Consider the following 23,404-nt stretch of genomic DNA (forward strand, 5'->3'; position numbering starts at 1 on the left):
CGATCTACTCCCAAGCTCATCCGCAAGCAGGACAGAAGATGTCGAACACAATCTTACATACACATGTTTCCATACAATTAAACGAACAGGGCTTCCCAATTCGCCTGCAGAGTTACAGAGGTTGCAACGTTTGGCTTCAGTCTGAGATGTAGTAAAGACTTTCTTGGTTTAATCACGGTTACCTTTGACCTCTCTTCCCTCGACTATCTATTTCTTTGTAATTATATACAGAAACCTGATCTACCTACCTAATTGGGCTCCCAATATTACCCAAACACCCCAAATTCCCCCCAGTCTAATTGCCGCAGTGAGTCCTCGTCTCGTCTTCCAACGTTATGTTGTGATAAAGACACGTGACCTCACGAGAGTCACATGGTCCCAGGGCAAGATAATGAACCTTTGTTCTGACCAACATGGAAGACCTGGAGGTCAATGATATTATTTTCAAAGGAGAAGAAAGGAATATCAGCGCCATTTATTTTGAAAATACGAGTATGTAAACACACACAATCCTTGAAGGAAAAATATATGAGAAGTAGAAATCCGCCCTCCTGGCTAATTTATGTCAAGAGAGATCATGAGAAAGTCGGGATCGGAGACACTCAGGACAGCTGCTTTTGAAATTCAATTTGCTTTTTGATTTCGCGAACATAGTATTTGTCGATTTGAACATGTGCGTTTTTGACGTACTCTTCAGTGGAGCATAGAGTGGCGTTTGAAGAAGGGGGGTTGGTAGCGAATCCTGGTCATAGCTCCGCCTGGCGCCTGCAACACTGACCCAGAAAGAGCCTTTCCTAAACAGTGGGTCGGGTTTCATCGTCATATCACGGCAAGTAAACTCCAGCAGCTGATTTCTTCAAGACGTATGACTCGGGTCTCGCCAAGCGTCGCTCTGATAACGCAGAGTCATTACTACGAGGGCTGTGGTGACAGACAGACTTGGAAGGGCAGCGTCTGGAACGGCCGGCGGAATCGTGCAGGAGGGTCAAGGTGTTGAACGACGTTTGCACAACTGTTAGTGGAGACGACAGGTTTTATGTCTATTTTCATTTTTTATTACAGATTTAATTAAGCGTAACGACTGTGACAGTGTTCTGTGGGTCAAAAGGAAAACGACGCCGGAAATCAGATTTGTGAGCAACATCGGCAACGGTTGTGTAAATTGTGAAAAGCAACAAGTTGAAAAACCGATCTTCAAATGTTTGTTTTTGTAATTTCAGATTCATCCACATCGATTATCAATCAAGCAAAGCGCCGTTGTGTGATGACAATTCTGATGTGCTAATGCATGCAACGACGTAATTCACAACGTTTGTATACACGACAACGTCACTGTCAGAACCATCGGCGTCCAGGCTCCTCAACAACCGACACGCCCACTTTGCTCTGACGGAGGCGCGATAACCTACTACAGCGTCAGCGTCTTCTACGACAACGCTACAAATAGCCGGACAAACGCTAGAGACAGCAATAAGTGTCAGTGATTCGGCGACGGCAGCGGCAACATAAAAATACCAGGACAAGGTAGTTGCATTACCTGCGACAGTAGAAGACAGTGTTCTCGGAGGTGATAACGACATCTACACATACTATAGCAGTGACTACCGCTCCATCGGTGGCGACGTCGCAATAGCAACCTCATCGCACGATGGCGCATGCGTCCTATGGGAGAATTAACTCTAACTGTGAGTATGACAAATGCATGTCTGTCGTCCTGTCTGTCTGTACCTTCCGTCCTAATGTTCCCCGTCTATCTGAGATATCCTCTGCCAATTGTCGTCTGTTCCCCGTCTATCTGGAGATATCCTCCGCCAATCGTCGTCTGTTCCCAGTCTATCTGAGATATCCTCTGCCAATTGTCGTCTGTTCCCCGTCTATCTGGAGATATCCTCCGCCAATCGTCGTCTGTTCCCCGTCTATCTGGAGATATCCTCCGCCAATTGTCGTCTGTTCCCCGTCTATCTGGAGATATCCCCCGCCAATTGTCGTCTGTTCCCATCAGTTTGTTTGTTTCTTGTTTAACTCCGCACTCAGCAATATTCCACCTATATGGCGGTCAATCCTAAAGTATCTTCTGTTCAACTGTCGTCTGTTCACAGTCGATTTTGAGGTAACCTCCGTCCAATTGTCCAATCTTGATCTAGCCTCCAATCAACTGTAGTCATTTCCCTGTCTATCTTGAGGTAACCTCCGTCCAGTTGTCGTCTGTTCCCAACCAATCTTGAGGTATCCTCCATCCAACTGTCGTCTGTTCACAGTCTATATTGAGGCACCCCCCGTCCAACTGTCGTCCATATGCCACGATAGCATATGGTTATGTAATGCACTTTCGACACGGATTTCCGATTGTGAACAGTACACGTTTAATCCCAAATGTTCGTGCTTTCTCAGATGTATTTTGTTTATTATAGACCTGGCAAAGACGCGTTCCCCTTGAATCATTTTTTTAAACAAATAAACTTTTTCAATATATCAGTTTTACCACATTACATCAGAGTATTTCACAATACATATGACATGTCCCTCCATCTGTCTTTAATATATTCTCACGAGAAATTTGTTTCACATCACGTATCTTAAAAAATACAAAATGCCAATAACCCTTTATATTATATATGCATAGTCGAAAAGGCCATGGTTTATACTGACAGCTATATTCAGAATTTTCTTTGATCATGAGTTCCTATGTATCTTTGTAGTAACATATATGTTCAAGAGTCATGACGTATTTCATGCTTAATTAGTGATTAACGACCACACGAAAACTAAACTCAGAAGTGATGAAACTAAAGTTTTACAGCCAAAATATATAAAGTAACTTCCAATTAACAACGTTTTCACCAAACGACGTTTTAATCTCTTCAAATTAAAGCCCTTATTATAGCTTAAATATAAGAATATTATATCATCTGTTTGCTAAATTCATAAAAAGATGGTTTCCTTGACGACGGTGAGATATCCAATGGCTGGCGCACATTTGTCTGGGGCCAAGATTACATAACAGTGATTCCTTTTGTACAATACTTGATGTGCTTCAAAGCTCTCAAGATAAACTGTTTCCGACATGTTGAATACAAGACAACAACCGCGTGGCTCGCCTTACAAATAAACTTTAATCCTGGATGCCCGTGGGAAGTAGAGACAACATAAATATACTGCGCCTCCTGCTGGGCGAAATACCACAAATGTGATTGTTTGCACATGCGCGACAAGATTCTACATGGGGCATGCACACTGACAAAACAGCGGTTTTTTTATCACAACTGGGTTAGTTTCAACTTATTTGCTCTTACATGATCAAGAGTTCCTTATTACATATTAGCTGAAAAAATAAATGTAGTTTTCCCCGAGGCCTATTGTTGATAGTTTGGGCGTCAAAGTAGGGTACACGCCATAGCATTAGGGAAGGGTAGAGCTGTATGAAGTTAAGGGCAAGTTTTCATGTGCGTGAAATTAGCACTCATTGTTTGTGGGATTCAGTATTTTACGGCAGTTGGTAAACCGTTTTAACTATAAATACATAGTCCCGAGCTTCAGCTAGGCATTTTCAGTTTAAGACACTAGTACCTCCTATCATCATCATCATCATCATCATCATCATCATCATCATCATCATCATCACGCTTTTCGCTGCTCAGCATTATTTTTGTGTATCATGCTAAGTTCAGTCGTTCACGTCACATCAACTCTCGAGTGTTAAAAAAGGGGTTCGCTTTAATTAAAAGTTTTACTTGTTTGCATTTTAACATGTACAGTGAATTTAAAATTCACAAGCTATTGAGATAAATCATAAATCCCATTTCTGACAAGACTGTTACCGTAGAGACGTTCAGTTGTCCTTTGCCCCACATGGTGAACCCGCTCGGCCCTCTTCTCATAGGCACAATGCATCATATACACAAGAATACATGCAAAAATATTATAATAATTTTTAAAAAAAACATAAAATGAAATGAATGAAATAAATAAATGATATTTTAAAAACAAGAAAAATCAAATGAATACATTAAAAAAACTTCAATTAAAGATGATCTTATTTGAATGTTTTTGAAGAACAAATACACAAGTTGGAAATCTAGCAAACAAAACCAAAGCAAGAAACAAAAAGCTGTAAACGCATTAAATTCCACCGCGCCTGCCCGACCGTCAGGCCCAAAGCAAATTACAGTTAGATCAACGATTCTGCGGAGATAGTGTAGGTACTGGATAATGTCCACCTGTCTGCGGCCACTGTACTCAAAATCAACAATCTAAGTCAAGAGGATTGCTTGCATAACTATCCCATAATATACTGTGTTGTTAATTTTTTCTGATTCTGTAAATTTATATGTGGTTTTCATTATCTTGAATGTGCGGATAAGGTTAAACCGAATTCTCTGTGACATCCGCAGTGATATTTAACATTACATCTTCTTCATAGTAAAGCGCATGCGATATAACGGACTGTTTTAAGAGGAGTTCGTAACACGAAGGTTGTTTATAACACTAGTGTCTGTTTGTGTGTGTTGGTTCTTCAACGTCTCGCTCAACACCTATGGCGACAGCCTGTAAATAATCTAGCCTGGGTCTGACAATCTAGTGATTGATATCATGAACAACAGTTCACACTAGGGGGGTACTTTGACGCATAGTCACCCGCGAAGATCCGGGAACGGGTCCTCAGCAGCCCATGTTGTCGTAAGAGGTGACTACGAAATCAGGTGGTCAGGCTCGCTGACTTGGTTGACACATGTCACTGATGTGTAGATCGATGCTCGTGATGTAAATCACGGGATTGTCTGGTCCAGACTCGATTATTTACAGACCGCCGTCATATAGCTGGAATACTGCTGAATACGGCGTTAAGCAACAAAAGATCAAAGTCACCAAGAATTATCACCGGATCCTTCAAGTCGCCTTGAAGACCAACATGCGTTGCCAGGGACCAAGCCTGACTCGGAATTTCCTATTTATCGTCGGGCTTCAAGGAATACCCCGCAATATTACGACCCACATAATCTAAAGAATACATGAGAATCACCAGGTCTGTAGGTCAAGAGCTATACACTACATTAAGTACTTTAATTCAACACTGTTGAGCTAAGCGTTAATATCCGCCTTTCATTCAAACGATACGTACAAGTGTATGATTCAGATTTCAATTGCTGTAACAAACGCGAACGAGGTCAAATGGGTTAAAGACCGCATAGTGCTTGATTGGCGTGTGCTGACTGAACACTTCCAGGATGCAGTGATTACGGTCGTCCGTCTTCCTCAAACCCGTGCCTGCCGACTCGGTAGTGACCCGTCTGTAGAACGACACACCGTCTCCCGCTGGTGACACATGGCCATGATCAAGCGGCTCAATCGACCTCCTACCCCTAAATGGTCCGCTGATAAAAAAAATCTACGTCATATTCGTGCGAAAATGAAAAATACCGTTATAGATATATCGCATTGCTGAAAGTATTAAGAAGCGTTTATAACGGTTTCAACGTGATAATAACAGTAATTGTTCAGTTGGTTTGCAAGGCTGTTGTTTTTTACGTGCTTAAATGAAAATGCCAAACATTCTCGGTTCTAGATTGGTGTGAAGTTACGTTGTAAGGTAGCGTCGCTTCAAGGGGAGATAAGCTGAAGTGAACCGTGTCTCAATCACGTGACTTATGGGTATGGTTCATAGAGACAGTCAACACTCTTGGTTTCGATTAGCTGCTATCTTAAATAGGCTAGCCACCCACACCCATCCCAACCGTGATGTTTCAGCAACATGTTCTTTTCACAATATTTTCTTTGCTTTTTTAAAAAATAAAATTCTCAAAACACCAGGTGTGTACTTACTTTTGTACATCAGTTTAATTTTCAAGATTGGAGCGTAACAAAGGTCCGCACATCATCATGATAAAGTATACAACAAAAGTAATATTAATAAAACACGTTGTCTTCCGGATAATGACGCCAAAATATTCGTTTAAATTGTTCCCATGAATTTTGCTCCTTTTGTTTTGAACTGCCAAATATTAGAATAACGACTAAAACATAAACATTTCCATCACAGAAATTATAAGGGAGCCAAGTATGATACGTTTCTTTTTGGTTTTTCTAGCTAACACCTCATCCGGCAATATTCAATACAGTGGTCTGTATGTGATCGAGTTTGGGCTAGACAATCGTATGGAATACTGTAAGGGACATTCTCGCGATCTCGCATTCTCGCGATCTCGACCTTTGGAAACAAGCTAAAAATGCCAAAAGTGCGAGAATGCGAGATCGCGAAAATGTCCCTTACAGTATTCCATACAATCGTGAGCTGAGCATCAACCTAATTTAAAATTGGGATTGACATGCAACAATCAGTTCAGCGACCTTGACCTCTCTATCTCGTAGGTTTTGCGAAACACATAGGTTGCTGAAGCCGAATTCTAACCCTGGTCGTCATGGCGGACGAGTTCGTGATGACGACTGATTCTGCATGTTTTTATACGACGTCAAGGCATCATCCGACCCGTGGAGTTCCGGGTTAGAATCGGTCTTCAGTAACCCGGCAACGAACGGGACCGGGTAGTCAGGCTCGCTGACTTGGTTGACACATTTCATCGAATCCCATTTGCGTAGGTCGATGCTCATGCTGTTGATCACTGGATTGTCTGATCCAGACTCGGTTATTTATAAACCGCCTCCATACAGCTGGAATGTTTATATCTAAACAACCAACCAACTAAGGCACCATTCAGCTTCATACAAAAAATACTTATAGTACAATTTTAGAATAAAAATAGAAGTAGGTCTGTAGTTTTCTGACCTTCAAAACCTTTTATTGAAACTTATGAATATTCATGTGGCATAGCACCATTCGAGGCTTAGGCATGAATATAAATACATTTCTATAAATAAAAAGGTACTGTGGTGTGAAGAGGTTGAATTTGTTAAAGATGTCAAAAATGGAAACTATATGTTTCTATATAACCGAAAAAAATAGAACTTGTTTTAATCTCTCGCGAAAGCTCAATTTTATCCCAAAGAGTTGCTATTTTGTGTGAATGAGTTGAAATTTTACATGGGCAATATTGAAGTTATCTCGTGGTGGGAACAAGTTAATTAATTTTAGATACCCGTCGATAAAGGACAGTAACGCACTAAATAAAGTATGACAGTTTGATATATTAGAAAATAGATCGATGTTAAAACAATCAGTGTTCAGCTGACTCGTCACTACAACATTTAGGTTAAGAATATATGTAAATTTGATAAAAAAAACCCCAAATAATTCCATTAAAATTGAAAAGGAGCCTAAGCGAGATGGGAGATCCACAACCAGCGGAAACCTAGACTACTTCAGAATAGCCAGGCCTGTAAATCAAGAGCTATACACATCATTAAGTACTTTGATTCAACACCATTGAGCTAAGCGTTAATATCCGCGTTTCATTCAAACAATACTAGACTAACGCTTAGTCTCTGAATATTTATGCTTTTGGTAGAAACTAGAAATTCCTATTAAACTGAAAAGGAGCCCCAATGGGATTGGAGATTCAGAACCTAAAGAAATTTAGACTTGCTTCATTTCGGACTTTAGCATTGCCGGGAGGGCTTGACGGACAGGAAAATATTGTGGTTTACAGACTGTGGCCTAACAATACTTTGATATTTTGAACAGAGACTGAATACGTTTTCAATGTATATGTCCAATAGATCTGATTGTTAATCATTCCTAACAGTTATAAATTTACCAACATCAGTTTATAACGGGGCTGTTGATTAAACATGTCGACTCGGTCTGGGTTTGAATCCCAACATTGATGCTTAACATGAACTTAAGTAGTTCAGACCAAAACGAAGTGTTCAGCCCCCTCGCTTCGTGTGTCATACAGACCCTGAAACAAATATATCTAAGAAATCCCATGTATGTCTAGAATATGTGGCAAGTCCAGATTTCCACAGAAAGTCACAGGCCTCCTTTTCATTATATATATTGTTTTATTATGAACTGTTTTTTTTTCTGTGAAATATGTTCATTTCAGAGACTATTTGTCTTGTCCACACTGGATTATTTACAGACCGCCGCCATATAGCTGGAATATTGCTGAGTGCGGCGTAAAACTAAACTCACTCCCTCTCTATTCACTTTCCGCTTATTTTCGTTGTCCCCCGTCAGTGAAAAAACATATTCATTCACTCACCGTCCGAATGTACCAAATATTGCATCATTGTGTGTCCTTTTATGTCTCTCTCATTATTTTTCTTCCTACCATCATCATATAATTTCCCCTCCCTTTCTATATCTTTCTTTCTCTCACTCATCCCTTCTCTGCCCCCCCTTTCTTTCTATCTCGCCACACCGCCGCCATCTAGACTCCGCTCCTCACCACACACACGACAGAATTATTCAATGATAACAACCCGAATATTCATATTACCAAATCTACGTATTTATAACGTAGAAAAAAAAAATTCTACAACTTATTTTAAACATTTTAACACACATGATATCTGTAAATTAAATTGAGCATAGGCGCACCATTTTCTCCCGCAGCTTACACACATGACCTCTCTAACATATCTTAATTCACTACCAAGCTTATCGCACATATGAGAATTTTATCGCTTGTATCTGCAATGTCGCGTGTAATCAAAGCCCTTGCCCCTTACCCCTACCCTTCCCCTCCCCTAATCTTAGCCGCATCGTGATATAGTGGAACTGAAGCCTCCATCCATGAAATGTTTACTGTAGTTTATCAGACCGTCGTTGACTACCGTCTCGCTTTCAATGTTATCCAACTTCACAATTCCAAAGGTTTTGTAAACTAACCCCCCAAAACACATGCGTAACTTGATAAAAAAACCCTTGTTATTTATCTGTCCTACAAATGATTGTAAAACTCCAATATCGTTTAAATCTTCCTGTGTAAGATCTAACGCCGCAATCGCAAACGGCAGTTCTGAAGTTTATGGGGAGATATATACCGAAGTATGTGTTACTGTTATGTTCCTTGGTCTGTGGAATTGGACGACCTTGAAACCACACGCATACAACGCTTGACCTAGAAAGCTTGACAGTTTTTTAATTAATGTTCTTAAGATCTTTTTTTCTGTAGCTGGTTGGACCAAACGTGAGTAGATTTCGGCTGCACTGGCTTAAAAAATCGCCACGTCAAGTTAATGTGTTTTGCGTTTGGGCCATGTTTGTTTTCTCCCAATTTTCGTCCAAACAGACTGGGTGTATATTGTGCGATAGCAGATGGAAGAAGATCTTCGACTTAGATAGATACGTGGTCACTGGTTTATCATTCAAGTCCATCCGCCTTAAACAAAACAGATTTCCACTTACCGGAATCCTCTTGGGCTTTCCCACTAAAACATTAATGTAGTGTATAATGGTAAGTCTGACACAAGGTCGGTTTCAGTTTTCGGGGCATGTTACGCCTTCTAGTGGTTAGACCCTCAGGGGCTCCATACCAGCGTGGTCTCACAGCGTATTGGGCGTATTCATCGACGTGGCTACAGCCATTTGAGTGTTTAGGGGTTTAACTGGCGTATCACTTCCCTCCCTCTCCAGTATGTCTCAACTCCCATTTGACTGTTTCTTTAGTCTATGATTCGCTGCTCTGTCGCTATAATTAAGATATGGCTGTCGTTAATAGAAGCTCCCTGAACCATATATACCAGCTGACAAAATGCATATCGTTGTGCAATGCAGAACATAAGGCATCATGTGAAACGTGGACATGAAATAAGTTATGCAAATCAGATTCACCGGCATTTGCATAACACAAGTACTGCTGAACAATTACAAGCTACAGCAACAACCCCAAAAAACAAAACAAAAACAAACAAACAACAACCACACAACAAACAAAACAAAAAACACGCAAAAAATATAAAATAACAAAACAAGAAAACAAACAAAATTCGACAACAAATAAAACAAAAACAAAATAAACAAATAACAAAAATAACTTCAAAAAATATAAAGTAAGAGCACATACCGAAAAACGTACAAACATAACAATAAAGCACACGTTGTGTATACGTGTTTATGTGTTATTGTGTAAACGGTTGCCATGGACTTTCACCGGCGGAAAAATACACCAAGAACTCCAACAAAAGTCACTTGTTAGCAAAATATGAGGTGAGATTAAGAATTATAAATTAATACAAACACAATTATTTTTTTTAATTTTCTATATTTCATGATACAGGCAAACATGTATAGAAAAGGGTAATAATAATACAATGGAACATGTATACATGTACATACAAAATTATATAAAATTGTACGGTTGGCTCCTTCCACTTAAGTTGTTGTCAGAATTATGTCAACACAATACTGAACATTATTGAAGACTGTGCATATATTAAGACTTTGAAAAGTATTCAAATGTTGGAAGAACTTCAGTAGGATGCAGATGACACTCTTGTTACTGATAACTACTTCTTCAATTCAGGGTAACAGTGGCAAAGAATAATATAAGTTGTGATACTATTATCATTATTAAAGTGTCATGTATTTATGCAAATATTAAATATATGACAACTTTTCTCTCCAAATATCAAGTTTATGCAAGACAGACACAATAAACATATTTATATTTGGGATGACACTTTCTTAGTAAAGTACAGATTCTAGTACTTTTCTAGTACTAAGAAAGTGTCATCCCAAATATAAAATATGTTACATTTGACCACTTTCTAAATGGCATTGTGTATTTCTCAGACGCAATAAAAGCAGAGATGGTTTGACAAAACTAATGTATCCGTGTTGAGCGGTTGCTTGTAAAATAGTGTGCCGCCCTTAGCAAAATGCGCAGGGAGAAAGGGACTGTCTTCAAATGATCTCAGCAACCCTGTAACATTAACTCCCTGCAACAATGTAAACTGGGCCCCGTCTCTTCATATCTCCAGTTGGTTATGAGCATAGCGAGCCGAGAACCAGCTAAGAAACCACCGCGCCTTTCGTATCATGTGACCGGAAACGAAGATATTCGTAGTGCGAACATGCGCAATTACTTCTTAAAACCTACATGCAGGAAGTGTGTCATTTGTTCTTTGCACGTATGCGTGTTGCCCACAGAGCACAGTTTTGAATAATAAATCATTTCGCGATAACGGAGCGCAGGAGTGCCTTGTCTGGACAGATGCAGCAACTCAAAAAAATCAAGAAATTCAATGCTGCGTTTCCAGTTAAAAGTTTTAAAAACAATGTCACGTTACAATCATTCCCGGGACTAAAGAACGCGTAGAACTAATCCAACATTAATCTTCAGCAGATGGTAAACTTCCGACTGAATTTATTTCTTCTTCTGCAGCCATTCATGTTCTTTAGGCCACCAGGACGAGGCTCGACCTTCGTGCTCGAGCTGTTGCGTAAGCTGTTCCGTTACCCGTGAGTCCAAGTGCGATGTCGGAGGAATCCTGGGAGTGTGAGAACCCTGCGTATCAGGGTATTTGACTTCGTGTTTTGTTGGTTGTGTGTTGTGCTGCCTGGCGTAATTCGGTTGAGTTGTGTCTGGGGAGAATATGCAGCGTAAATGATGAGTTGTTGACGGGAATGACATCTACACTGGTTTTCTTCAGACTTTGGATTAAGCCTAGCCTTGCTCCAAGGCTGTACTGAGTGCTAAGCCGATGCATGAATAGTAATTTTATCCTTTAAAGGGGCAAGTCAAGATAAGGACCCCAGTCTGTTATTTATGATTTTTTTTAGAGATTTTCATTTAAACTGTTAATTATTACCTTAGAGACTTAATTGTGCGAGTTTAGGTTGAACCTTTCGTGCCAGAGTATTTCATCTATCCTGATCTGGAGTCAATTCGAAATAACAATGGCTACTTTACTCGTTGCCTACATTAAAGGCAGTCGTCGAGCGGTCAGTCAGATAAATGTAGACTAATCTTTAGTCTCTGAATACATATACTTTTGATAAAACAACAATGCCTTATAAAATGAAACCCTGGTGAGATGGGATATTCAAATTCTGAGGGAATCAAGCCTGAGGCTATGTAGGTGAGGTGAGGTGAAATTGGGTTTAACGTCGTGCTTGAGAATATTTCGCTCATATGACGACGTGCATGCGTGTGTATGTGTATGTGCGGCTGCTTGTACTAGCCAAGACTGAAGCTGGTTTTATAGTGCTAGCCCACTGGGATACCATGCCGCAGTGAAGCATGAATACCCCACTCAGACACATTATACTGACTCCGAGCCGACCAGTCCTTGTTGTACCCATTAATGCCGAGCGCCAGGCAGGGACCAACAAGTACCATATTTTAACGTCTTTTGGTATGACGCGGCCGGGGAACTGAGGCTATGTAACGAATTCGAGTGAATGCACGCTGTAACTTTTTTACCAATTCATGCACACTCTAGCTATAAAACAAGTGCAAGCACATGCTGTTTTTTTAACCAAAGCATTTTCATTCTGAAATGGTAAAGTGCGTGTTAATTCTGGCCTTTCGTAAATATTCCTTCAAATTGTGTTAACAATCAATTCCATATTTGGCGAGTAGTTAGATGTTGGATTTCAGGAGTGAGTGAGTTTCGTTTTACGCCGCACTCAGCAATATTCCAGCTATATGGTGGCGGTCTGTAAATAATCGAGTTTGGACCCGACAATCCAGTGATCAACAGCATGAGCATCGAACTGCGCAATTGGGAACCGATGACATGTGTCAACCAAGCAAGCGAGCCTGACCACCCGATCCCGTTCGTCGGGACAATCATGGGTTACTGAAGGCTCATTCTAACCCGGACCTTCAGATTTCAGGAGATTTCATAGTCCGTCTCACAGTTCCTGAACCACATAATTTTCCCTTCCGTCCAGCCCTTTCTGCAATGCCCTAAATGAAGCAAGTCTAGATTTCCTCAGAATCTCCCATCTCACTGGGGCTCCTTTTGAATTAAAATGGGTTTGTTTGTTACTATCAAAATTACATATATTCAGACACTAAGCTTTAGTCTAGAGACTTCAGTGTCGACATCCGCCATTACTTTGACGCGGTAGCACCACTTGATCTGCCGTCGATGACCTTCTCCCCCCCTTTACATCCGACGTATTTATGACACGTCTGTCAACCGCTATCGTCTTTCCCTCGACCTTTTAACAGATAGGTCACGCTGTTTTCTCGCCATCTAGATTAACAACAAACACTGCGTATGATTGCATTTCCCCACATTCCTCGTGAACTCCGTGACCTCTGACAAATACTTATATACCATGATGCTCTTGCCCATCTGTGTCAAACATGTCAAGCGCTAGTACATACTTCTGACCTCAGCGCCCCCTAGCAGCGAAGCGTGACTGCAACAGCACCGAGTCGATTTATTAACATCAAGGCTAATAATTTTCTGTGTTTACTTTAAGTGCGATTATGCGATATCCTTTTCAAGTGCGTTGTGAACTGATACCCAAAATATCGTAACCGAATATTAATTTGATAACCTGTTAGGATCGGTGGTAGTGACTGGCACGTATCTGTGGTGCACATGCATTAGTTTAATGAGAGGAACAGGACACGGTCCTTTCCTTTTGATGTTTGTGCGCATGTGCAACCGGAAGGTGGTAGTTGTGGCATGCAGCTGTGTGCACCCGTGTGCATCAACGTCTGGTGATCAGGTCACGTGATCAGGTCACATGGTGCCAGGGAGGTGACAGATGTACACAGAGTGTCAGATTCTCATACGATGAAGGGCGCAAAGTCACAGCATCTGGTTCCGATGTTGGGTGTTAAAGTCGTGTCGTGTATGATAAAACAATATCTCCCAGCTAACTGTGTCCCATCAACCTGCAGCTGTTGTGGAAATGTGTTCCCCTAAAAAACAAGTTAGATGAATTAAACAGCTGCCAAAATATATTTTAGAAAATTTGTCATAATTTATTTAAGTGGCTATATGCCTTTGTCACAGAGCTCATAACATTATCACAGCTCCAACTTCACACCGTTTCCACCATCTCGATGTAGAGTTTTGTAGTCTGACAGTCCCTGAACCACATTATTGTGCCTACTGTCTAGTCCTCCTTGCAACGCTAAAGCCCTAAATAATAAAATCTAGATTTCCCAAGGTTCAAGTTAAATCTTCGCTGGGGATCCTTTTCAATTTAAATGGTTATATTTGTTACTATCAAAATTATACATATTCAGGGACTAAGCGTTAGTTTAGGAGTTTGGTTTGACGACCCTGTAAGGAGTATTTGAGTTATTTCAAGGTGTCAAATCGGCATTGGAAGAAAGCTCGAAATTATATAGATTTTCGACCGCATCACTTTGGAGAAACACATTGAACAGGTACGGTATTGTCATGCCTGTCATACGGTATTGCCATGAGGCATAATCAGGGACAGTCTCGAACTCGAACAAACGGTCATAGGTTCCTGGCACACCAAGGGGACACAACTCAGTGCAAGTAAATCGGCGCCCCAAACGGCTCGGAAACACGTTTTCCCCAGTTTCAATATACTTACATGTGTCAACTTGAACTCAAAGTTCACATAAGAAATAATACTTGCATAAAGATTTTCTTTATGCAATTGAGATTGTAGTTTTTAAGTGTTTTCTTTTCTCATTACTTAAAATGTTATTAAGCATATACATATATTGCATACGCGAAGAATGGTTCAAATATATTTCAGGAAAGACTGAAGTATACAGTACTAAAACGCCTATCATTGTGTAACAATTATTTGATAATATTATATCATCCATGTGATTATGAGCAGATTATTTTGAAAGGATTCATGAAAACAAATTCCCATAACTGAAATTATGAACGCTACATTGTAAGCAACGAGAACTAATTTGATAAATGTTTTATCATGTTTTCGACTTAAATTGAGAATATGCTCAGTTTGAAACGTCTTTGGCATTCATTCTGGTCACATGACACATAAACGTGACTTTAACGTGATTGCTTGGAGGGGATTCAGAGAAATGCTTCTTAGACATTTATTGTCCAACACCTGATAGATTTCAAGGTTTTAGTCCTGAAACAGACCGTCCACTGTTCCGTTGTTGTTGTATCAGAAAGCCGTGACTCCGACACAAGGCCCGATTCACAAACCCCGAATCAGCCCCTCCCTTCCCTACTTTAATATCATTCAGATGTTTAACCACGGGTGAAAAAATACGCAACATTCAAACCACGACGGCACTATACTCAGAAGGACCTGCTCATATGTACAAAGAACTTAAACAAAATCAGCTCGCCGGAAACCGCGAGGAAATATTGCTGATGCGGAGCTTTTCATTTGTTTGTTTTTTGTTCAAATTATTTTTTTGTCATTCGTTATCCTGGTAAATGAATTAAACGTTTTAACTTCACTTTTTTAACTACACTCAAATGAAAATTCAAATTTTTTAAATTAAAAAAATCAGCAACAAAAACAACAAGGCAGTGTATCCAAAGAGCGGCGGGTTGAATCTCATGGATAGCAAAATACAGTCTGTATCAAAGTTTAGGTGGTGATGCATCGTGACAGGGCTAAACAAAACAGTCTCCGCGTCCGATTCTCGTATTGTTTTTGGAACATGTTCTATACCACACAGACAGTCTTTGTCGGTATCGAGACCCGAGGCATTTCGTCCTGGTTCAACCCCAACAGATTCTGGTGAAACTCCGGCTCGCAATGAACGTCCAATATCTTAATGAGTGCGTTATTTCAAACGACATGGGTGACACGAAGCCTGCTGTTTCAGCGTCAAGCGAGAAGGAAGAACCGTCATGGCGGCAGATCGATGCGGCGACCTTGACCTGTGGGCAGAGAATAAGGGAGCAGTTTCGGGTCCGGAGCTTCTTCCTTGGCCATGACAACCCAGGATTGTTTGGACGGGCCCAGGTGAGATGGAAATGCATTTAAATTGATAGGTAGCGAGCGAGTGAGTGAGTATGGTTTTACGCCGTTTTTAAGCAATATTCCAGCAATATCACGGCGGGGGGCACCAGAAATGGGCTTCACACATTGTACACATGTGGGGAATCGAACCCGGGCCTTCGGCGTGACGAGCTAACGCTTTAACCACTAGGCTACCCCACCGCCCAGTGAGTGAGTGAGCGCTCTATACTGTCTTAAGATCCAATGTAACCTATTAAAGGATTTCAGGCTTTTCGCAACTGGATTCATTATAACTTATATTTTGGGGGCTTTGACTGGCGATGTGGAGATTAAAGCGTGAGTGAGGGATTGATGGAGGGTTTGACTTGTAAATGATGGGATTTAACTAGTGAGTGAGTGAACTTTGAACATCAAAATCAATGGTTGAAAATGGGTCACATGACTTCGTTATGTTTCTCACAACTTAAAATAGTGAGTGAGTGAGTTTATTTTTACGCCGCACTCAGCAATATTCCAGCTATATGGCGGTGATCTGTAAATAATCGAGTCTGGACGAGACAATCCAGTGATCAACAGCATGAGCATCGATCTACGCAACTGGGATACGATGACGTGTCAACCAAGTCAGCGAGCCTGACCACCCGATCCCGTTAATCGCCTCTTACGACAAGCATGGGTTACTAAAGATCAATTTTCTAACCCGGACCTTCACGGGTATACAACTTAAAATAACATTCAAACGATGTAACAGAAGAATCAGAAGGGAGTTGATAGTGTGCGAGTGAGTGAGTGAGTGAGTGGGTGGATGAGTGATTCTCACAGGCAAAGTCATAAAGCCAGAATCTCATATTGTGACTGAATAAACGTTTAAAGTGTCGTCAAACGTAACTCACTCACTCATTCACTAAACATCCAATGACGATTTTAGCCACCTTAAGCGGTCAGTATGAGGTATTACGGATCTAAGCTGCCCCGGACGGCCCAGGGGTAGCTTCAGACCGCGTAAACACACGGCTATTTTAAGGCCAAGTGTGACATCTTATTTGATAAAAATATAGTGATCTATTAAAAATGAAATAAAACATTTGTTTCTTAGGGCAATATAATATGAGAAATTGATGTCATGGGTGTCATGAAAAGCAAACGTGTTGTGAAAAGAAACCTTTTCGGTCTCACGACGTTTCACAAAGCGATCGTAGCGCTACGACTGACGTAAGGCTATGTTAAAGTATGGGAGTTACGATCACCTTAGCGCTACGATCCCTTCGTGAAACGCCGTGATGTAACTGAAATACTGTTTAAACCGGCGTTAATCCTTCCCCATTTACCTCTTGTACAGCTGTTGGCTAAACACACCGGGAACACACGATACGCTCATACAAGGCTATACTGTGTCCATTCGGAGCAGCTCGGGAAAGTGGCCTCCTGGATGTGTTGTTGTAATGCTATATGACTTACATACGAGGTAAGAAGGCTCCATCATGTTTCTCTGATTGTTTCCAGTGTGGTCCGTCCGTCATCTACCTCATCTGGAGACTGATCTGGGCTGTATATCACGTGTCCGCCATCTCAATATCGGGGTTTCTCACGCAATTTTACGCCACTCGGGAAGAAAACAGAATTAAATGGTTTATCTTTCTGACAAATTGGTGTTACCTAATCCTCACGTGCTCCGCCATCTTGGATCTCATTGTCTCAGTACATTTCTACGTCAACAAGCAGAGCTTCCTTAAAGGTGAGTGAATGTGATACCAAGTTGAAGCGAATAACTACTACTACTACTACTACTACTACTACTACTACTGCTGCTACTGCTGCTGCTGCTGCTGCTGCTGCTGCTGCTACTGCTGCTATTGCCTTGTTCCAAGGCTGTACTGAATGAAGCCCATGGATGTATAGTAATTCTATAATCCTTTAAAGAGGCAACTCCGGATAAGCGGACAATAGAAGGACGCCGATCTGTTAGAGGGACAACGTTTTTTTAAATATGTTTTAGAAATATCATTTAAACTATTATTTATTCACTAAGAGACTAGTGCAAGTCTACCACCACCGCCCCGCCGCTGTTGCTGCTGCTACTACTACTACTACTACTACTACTACTACTACTACTACTACTACTACTACTACTACCACTGTTACAGATCCGTGAAGGTCCGGGTTAGAATATCGATCTTCAGTAACCCATGCTTGTCGTAAGAGGCGACTAACGGGATCGGGTTGTCAGGCTCGCTGACTTGGTTGACACGTGTCATCGTATCCCAATTGCGCAGATGGATGCTCATGCTGTTGATCACTGGGTTGTCTGGTCCAGACTCGATTATTTACAGACCACCGCCATATAGCTGGAATATTGCTGAGTGCGGCGTAAAACTTAACTCACTCACTCACTACCACTGTTACAACTAAACAGAATATATACCAAAGAGCCGACGGAGGCCAAGTCGATATTGAAATGATTATAATCCAACAGTGACACACGAATATGGTATTGACAAACAAAGAATAATATTCGGGCCGAACCTGGGATTCGACCCCACGACCAATATTAATCTACACCTTTGACTTGCTTCAGGGGCGGAAGCGCCGATGCCGTGGTACTGCAAGGTATTATGGGTACAAGCCACCATCAGCAACGCTATCGGGATCGAGATAAGCCTGGTGTACTGGCTCTTACTCCACGACTGTAAGTATGAACAGGTCGCTGTACTTTCTTGTAAACACTGAAAATAATATAGAGCCGAGCAACTTAGTAATAGACCGTTTGATCTCATCTGAATCCAACGTAATGAAGATTACATGACCACCGTCGACAGAAACAACCTGCGTAGGAAGACATGTCAGGCATAAGTGCGTTCATTAAAAGATTTTGTTTATTGAGACCTGTTTACAGCGCGTATAATATTTAGTACTGGTTCACAATTAAGGACAGCAGCAAATATAAAAGTTATAAAATTCTCACACATGTCTTTGCAGCTCATAAAGTAAACGTGACCCAGTATAGCAGGTGTACGACCTTGACCCTACGCCAATGATAAAAACTATTCTTCATGGAATGTATTTGGCGAATACGTTTGGTACACGTAAGGAAGCGTATTAGTGCACATTCTAAAATAAATTATCGTCTACGTCAAAATTGTTTTTGCCAACGTAGAAGGTGCTTTCATCTACGTAGAAGATACTTCCATCTCCATGTTATAATCGCTCCTGTCGTTACTAAGACCGTGCTATTGTGTTATGAAGTTACGAATCACATCCGTCATATTCGTATAACAAACGTTGGATATAGTACATTATTACCCATACGGGTGAGGAGATCCCGTGTAATATCTTTTTGATATTTGCACAGTGTGCAATTTAGTGATTCTCGACGTTAATCCTAAAGCTCGGGACAATGAACATTAATTTCACTCGGGACATATTTCCCGTAATCACTCGTACCTCGTGGGTTATTCTCTAATACTACAATGATTTCAGCAGGTTGTGGAAATACAGAAAGGGCTAAACAAAAATATATAACATGTTGCCAAAAATTCAAATAAACACATTTAACCAAACTTCAACACGTTTTGAAGAGTTACTTTATTGAACGTTCTGGTGTACCTCAATGAGGACAAATTTAGGTTGAAAGTCAAACAAAGTGTTTATTAATTAAGCTAGAGGTTACATAAAACAGTCCCTGAGCGTTTGTCGAATACTCCAGAATACGAGGGTCGGTCAAAAAGTAGTCGGCCTAACTATATTCTCGATGTCCAATGTTTGAAAAGCTTCCATTTTAGTTTGTAGGAATCATTAGCAAAGTCGTATAAAAAAATTCACATATGTGGGTAATGTGATTAACGAGATATTAGTCATCACAACACATTGGGGTATAATATTTCTAGAAAAAATGCAGAAAATGAAAAACGATCCGTCATTTAGTACCTCTTGGATAATGGTATGCCCTCAGATAATGTCATATAAAATATGTTAGTATAGTATTGGATGACTTCCCGTCATAATCAACATTCAAAGATTTGGATTGCTTGATTTATGTTTAGACAGGGCTGTTTTTTTAAGGATACACCCATTTTAGTCTTTCAAAAACATTGTGTCCAGATATTCAAGATGGCCCTGTTTACAATATACTGAGAGTTGACACTTGTGTGACCATTCAGTATTTACTTTGAACCTTAAGCATCATGTGTGAAAAAGTGAAAACATTAGAATAAGTTATGTCCTTATGAATTCGTCGTCTGAACGGGGGTGGGTAGTGTCTCCAAAACAAGCTGTTTCAGTAAACATGAAAGGGGAATCACTTTAACAAGCGATTGTACTTTCAAATTGCTTTTTTATCCACTTTAATATCTAAGTTTGATTCTAGCGGACGTCTACCTATCTCAAACACACAAAATGTTTCTTGCATATTTTGTTACCTGAAGTTTGTGGTGCATTTATTGCAGATTTTTCACTTTTTTGGGGGGTACCAAGATAAAATTTCAAACAAAATGGGGATCGTAAGGCTGGAACGTAGCAAAACCAATTTGCTTGAGGTTGACAGATAATATGTAGAAAAATAAAACATAAAAACAGCTGCATTTGTATCATTTACTAGGTCAGGCTCACTACTTTTTGACTGTCCCTCGTATATGGTTACCAAGTCGATAATTCCACATAAATTGATACCTTTCCTAAGTAGATAGTAATATCGTATACGTATATTTAAGTAAAATCAACGTAGATGAAAGTATTTTCTGCGTAGATGAAAGATACTTGTATGTTCTATGTAATGTTATGTTTCGAATACGTCTTAGTTGTGGCGCTAGTACGCTTCCGTAAGTACACCAATACGTAGATTCCCATGGTAGTGAGTGAGTTTAGTTTTACGACGTTTTTAGCAATATTCCAGCAATATCACGGCGGAGGACACCAGAATTGGGCTTAACACATTGTATCCATGTGGGGATTCGAACCTGGGTCTTCAGCGTGACGAACCGACGCTTTAACCACCAGGCTACCCCCACCCTCCATTCCCATAGTAACTGTGTTGTCATCACTTTTACAGTCACGTCAAAGAATTGGATTGCAGAAATGGTGTACCCATGTGGGGAATCGAACCCGGGTCTTCGGCGAGACGAACGAACGCTTTAACCACTAGGCTACTCCACCGCCTTGGGTGTTTGAAGAAAATGTACCGTGTACGCCATAGTGACGTATTTTTAAATTTGAAACAAAACTAATTTCATTTCAGTCAGCAATAGCTTCAACGGCTACCGCATCCTACCCTTCCTCACCCATGGGATGAACGTCATCTACATCCTCCTCAACCTCATGGTGACGGCAATGCCGGTACGACTTCTACATTTCTACCAGCCAGCCGTTTTCGGAATCGTGTACGTCCTCTTCAGCGTTGTTTACACCGTCTGCGGTGGCAGTAACGACCTCGACGAGCCCTACATCTACTCCATCCTCGACTGGAACAACTCGGCGACGTTTGCAGCAATACTAACAAGTGGAGCCGTTGTTGGAGCCATGTTTGTGCATGTTGTTATCTATTTAATTCATCTTTTGCGAATTTTCATGTTCAGATGTTCAAGGTCAGATGGTGAAGTTATGGTCTGAAATACGTCTACATTTATACCTGTTTGTATTTATTTGTTTTGTAGATAGCTTCAAGTTGTTAATAAGTGCTAATTGATGATGTTGTTTTTACTGGTGACAAGATGGTCAAGAATTCGGATGTATGCCTAGTGATAGGAAGTAGTCACGTGACATCTCCGACGGAGGTAGTAATTGTCTACGTGATCATTTGGTAAGTGTAATGACGCTAGGCGACATTTGCTCACGTACAAATATAAATTCAAACAGTATTTTTTCAAGTTTATTTATTCTAGCTTGATTAAGTCTTCAGAATAAAAAAAAAGTAAGAATAATGATGATAAGTGACACTTGCTTGACAACGACATTAGAATCTATGTCGAAACGTCGCTTTCACAGAATATAGAAGTTGTATATGCATAAAATTATCATCATTCTTCATCACCCCAGCTTCTAAAAATGCCCATCAAAGAACATATGAATTCTGAAAATAGCTTTTGTAACTGTAGTACTAGAATATATCTCGTTACAGCTGGACACAATATCCTTTTAAATTGTTTTAATGTTTAGATAACACTGCTGCTTCATGCGTGTTATAACAGATATGTGTTAAAAATGTGACTTCAACTTACCCCCACTTGTGACAAAATCTACGGGCATGTTATTTTATACCCATCTCTGTAGTGTTGGTGTCTTCAGTAAGCCGATACTCCTTACGAAAACACACTTTAACCACAAGATCCGTAAGTAAAGGCCGTTGCTAATATCAAAACGATTGACGTTGTTACCACGGAAACGTCTTCATAAAGTTCAATCAAAATCAAACTGACACAGAAATTATCGCTGATTCGATTACTCCTGAATTTATTTGATGTGATATCGATTACAGTTTTACATCACCGTCACACGACAAATTTGAGCGATCCTTGTTATCCGAAGAAGATTTTCTGTTTCATGTTCTGGTGGACATTAGGGCAGATAATCAAGTCAGGTTCTCACATGAAGCTTTTGGAGGTGTTATTTCGTTCAGTTACTTGTCAGTGATAGTGTTGGAAGTCAAACGAAATGATTTCAAAGTTGTTTTTATTTCAGAGAAATATTCAAGATCCATTTCCACAAGATTACGTTCCAGCGCGATAACGCGGCTGTTTTTCAGAAGCAATTTATACTGAAAAAATGGTTCCTCTCTTATTCATGTTTTGATCATTGGTACAAATAGGTCAACAACCGTTTCGTTGTTTCTTTTAACACGTTGACTGATTATCACGAGTATACATGTACTCGTGTTATCAATGTAACAGAATTTGCAACTACGAGTTATTTCGTAGCTACATCAGTGGTATTTTAAAACAAGTTTCACATGTTGGCAAAATAGCTACAAGAAGCAATCGTCTCTTGGCGGTAGCAAAGAAACACAAAAGGTTTGCTTCTTGTGGCAATTTTGCCAACATGTGAAAGTGTTTTAAAATACCACTGATGTAGCTGAGAAATAACTCGTAGTGGCAAATTCTGTTTACATTGATAACACGAGTACATGTATACTCGTGATAACCAGTCAACGTGTTTAACCAAAGGAGCACTATTTTCCTTCATTTATTTCTTAAATAGCCATTTAAGTTTGTTTAATTTTTTCAAAGTTATCATTGAAATTGTCCTGCTAGATCAACCTGCGTGACGTGGTTTTATGAACTGCAGAAAACAATAGAAACTAACACCGGTGACAGACTTGCTCAAACATTTGAAAAAACATGATTATAAATAAAAACAAAACATTAGGAGGCTTTATTATAAGTCAATACCGGCACAATCTGGTGTGTCTTATCAGGGCAAGTTATATACTACATTCCTTCAGAACAATTCCTCTTAGTTGGTTGATTACAGTCACACCATGCAGATCCTTGATTTGAAAGGAGTCCAACTTAAGACTAGAATGATTGGTTAAGTCTAGGTTTCCTTAGCTCTAGGTCTAAAATGGAGAATTTTTTATTTTTTTTCTCCGTTCTTATTTTATTTATTATGTTT

General features: G+C 40.2%; 1 protein-coding gene across 2 annotated transcripts; it reads left to right on the top strand.

Moving 5' to 3' along the window:
- Positions 1 to 740: 740 nt before the first annotated feature.
- Positions 741 to 21,773, top strand: LOC124277872 (protein rolling stone-like). Of its 2 annotated transcripts, none has more exons than XM_046713593.1 (6): positions 741 to 1,031; positions 1,221 to 1,685; positions 15,669 to 15,808; positions 17,309 to 17,540; positions 18,381 to 18,491; positions 21,036 to 21,773. In XM_046713593.1, the coding sequence occupies exons 2-6, from the start codon at positions 1,649 to 1,651 to the stop codon at positions 21,404 to 21,406; spliced, it is 891 nt and encodes a 296-aa protein (XP_046569549.1). In that variant the 5' UTR covers positions 741 to 1,031; positions 1,221 to 1,648; the 3' UTR covers positions 21,407 to 21,773. The 2 variants fall into 2 exon arrangements, with proteins under 2 accessions (XP_046569549.1, XP_046569548.1); XM_046713592.1 differs by having other exon boundaries at positions 741 to 1,014.
- Positions 21,774 to 23,404: the final 1,631 nt, after the last annotated feature.

The sequence above is a fragment of the Haliotis rubra genome, unplaced genomic scaffold (assembly GCF_003918875.1).
Source record: "Haliotis rubra isolate DU_JTF1 unplaced genomic scaffold, ASM391887v1 Scf229, whole genome shotgun sequence".
Taxonomy (NCBI): Eukaryota; Metazoa; Mollusca; class Gastropoda; order Lepetellida; family Haliotidae; genus Haliotis; species Haliotis rubra.

Coding starts and splice junctions, on each gene's coding strand:
- LOC124277872 (XM_046713593.1), top strand. CDS start 1,649: ATGGCGCATGCGTCCTATGGGAGAATTAACTCTAACT. Junction 1,686..15,668: donor TGGGAGAATTAACTCTAACT/GTGAGTATGACA, acceptor CTGCTGTTTCAG/CGTCAAGCGAGAAGGAAGAA. Junction 17,541..18,380: donor CAAGCAGAGCTTCCTTAAAG/GTGAGTGAATGT, acceptor GACTTGCTTCAG/GGGCGGAAGCGCCGATGCCG.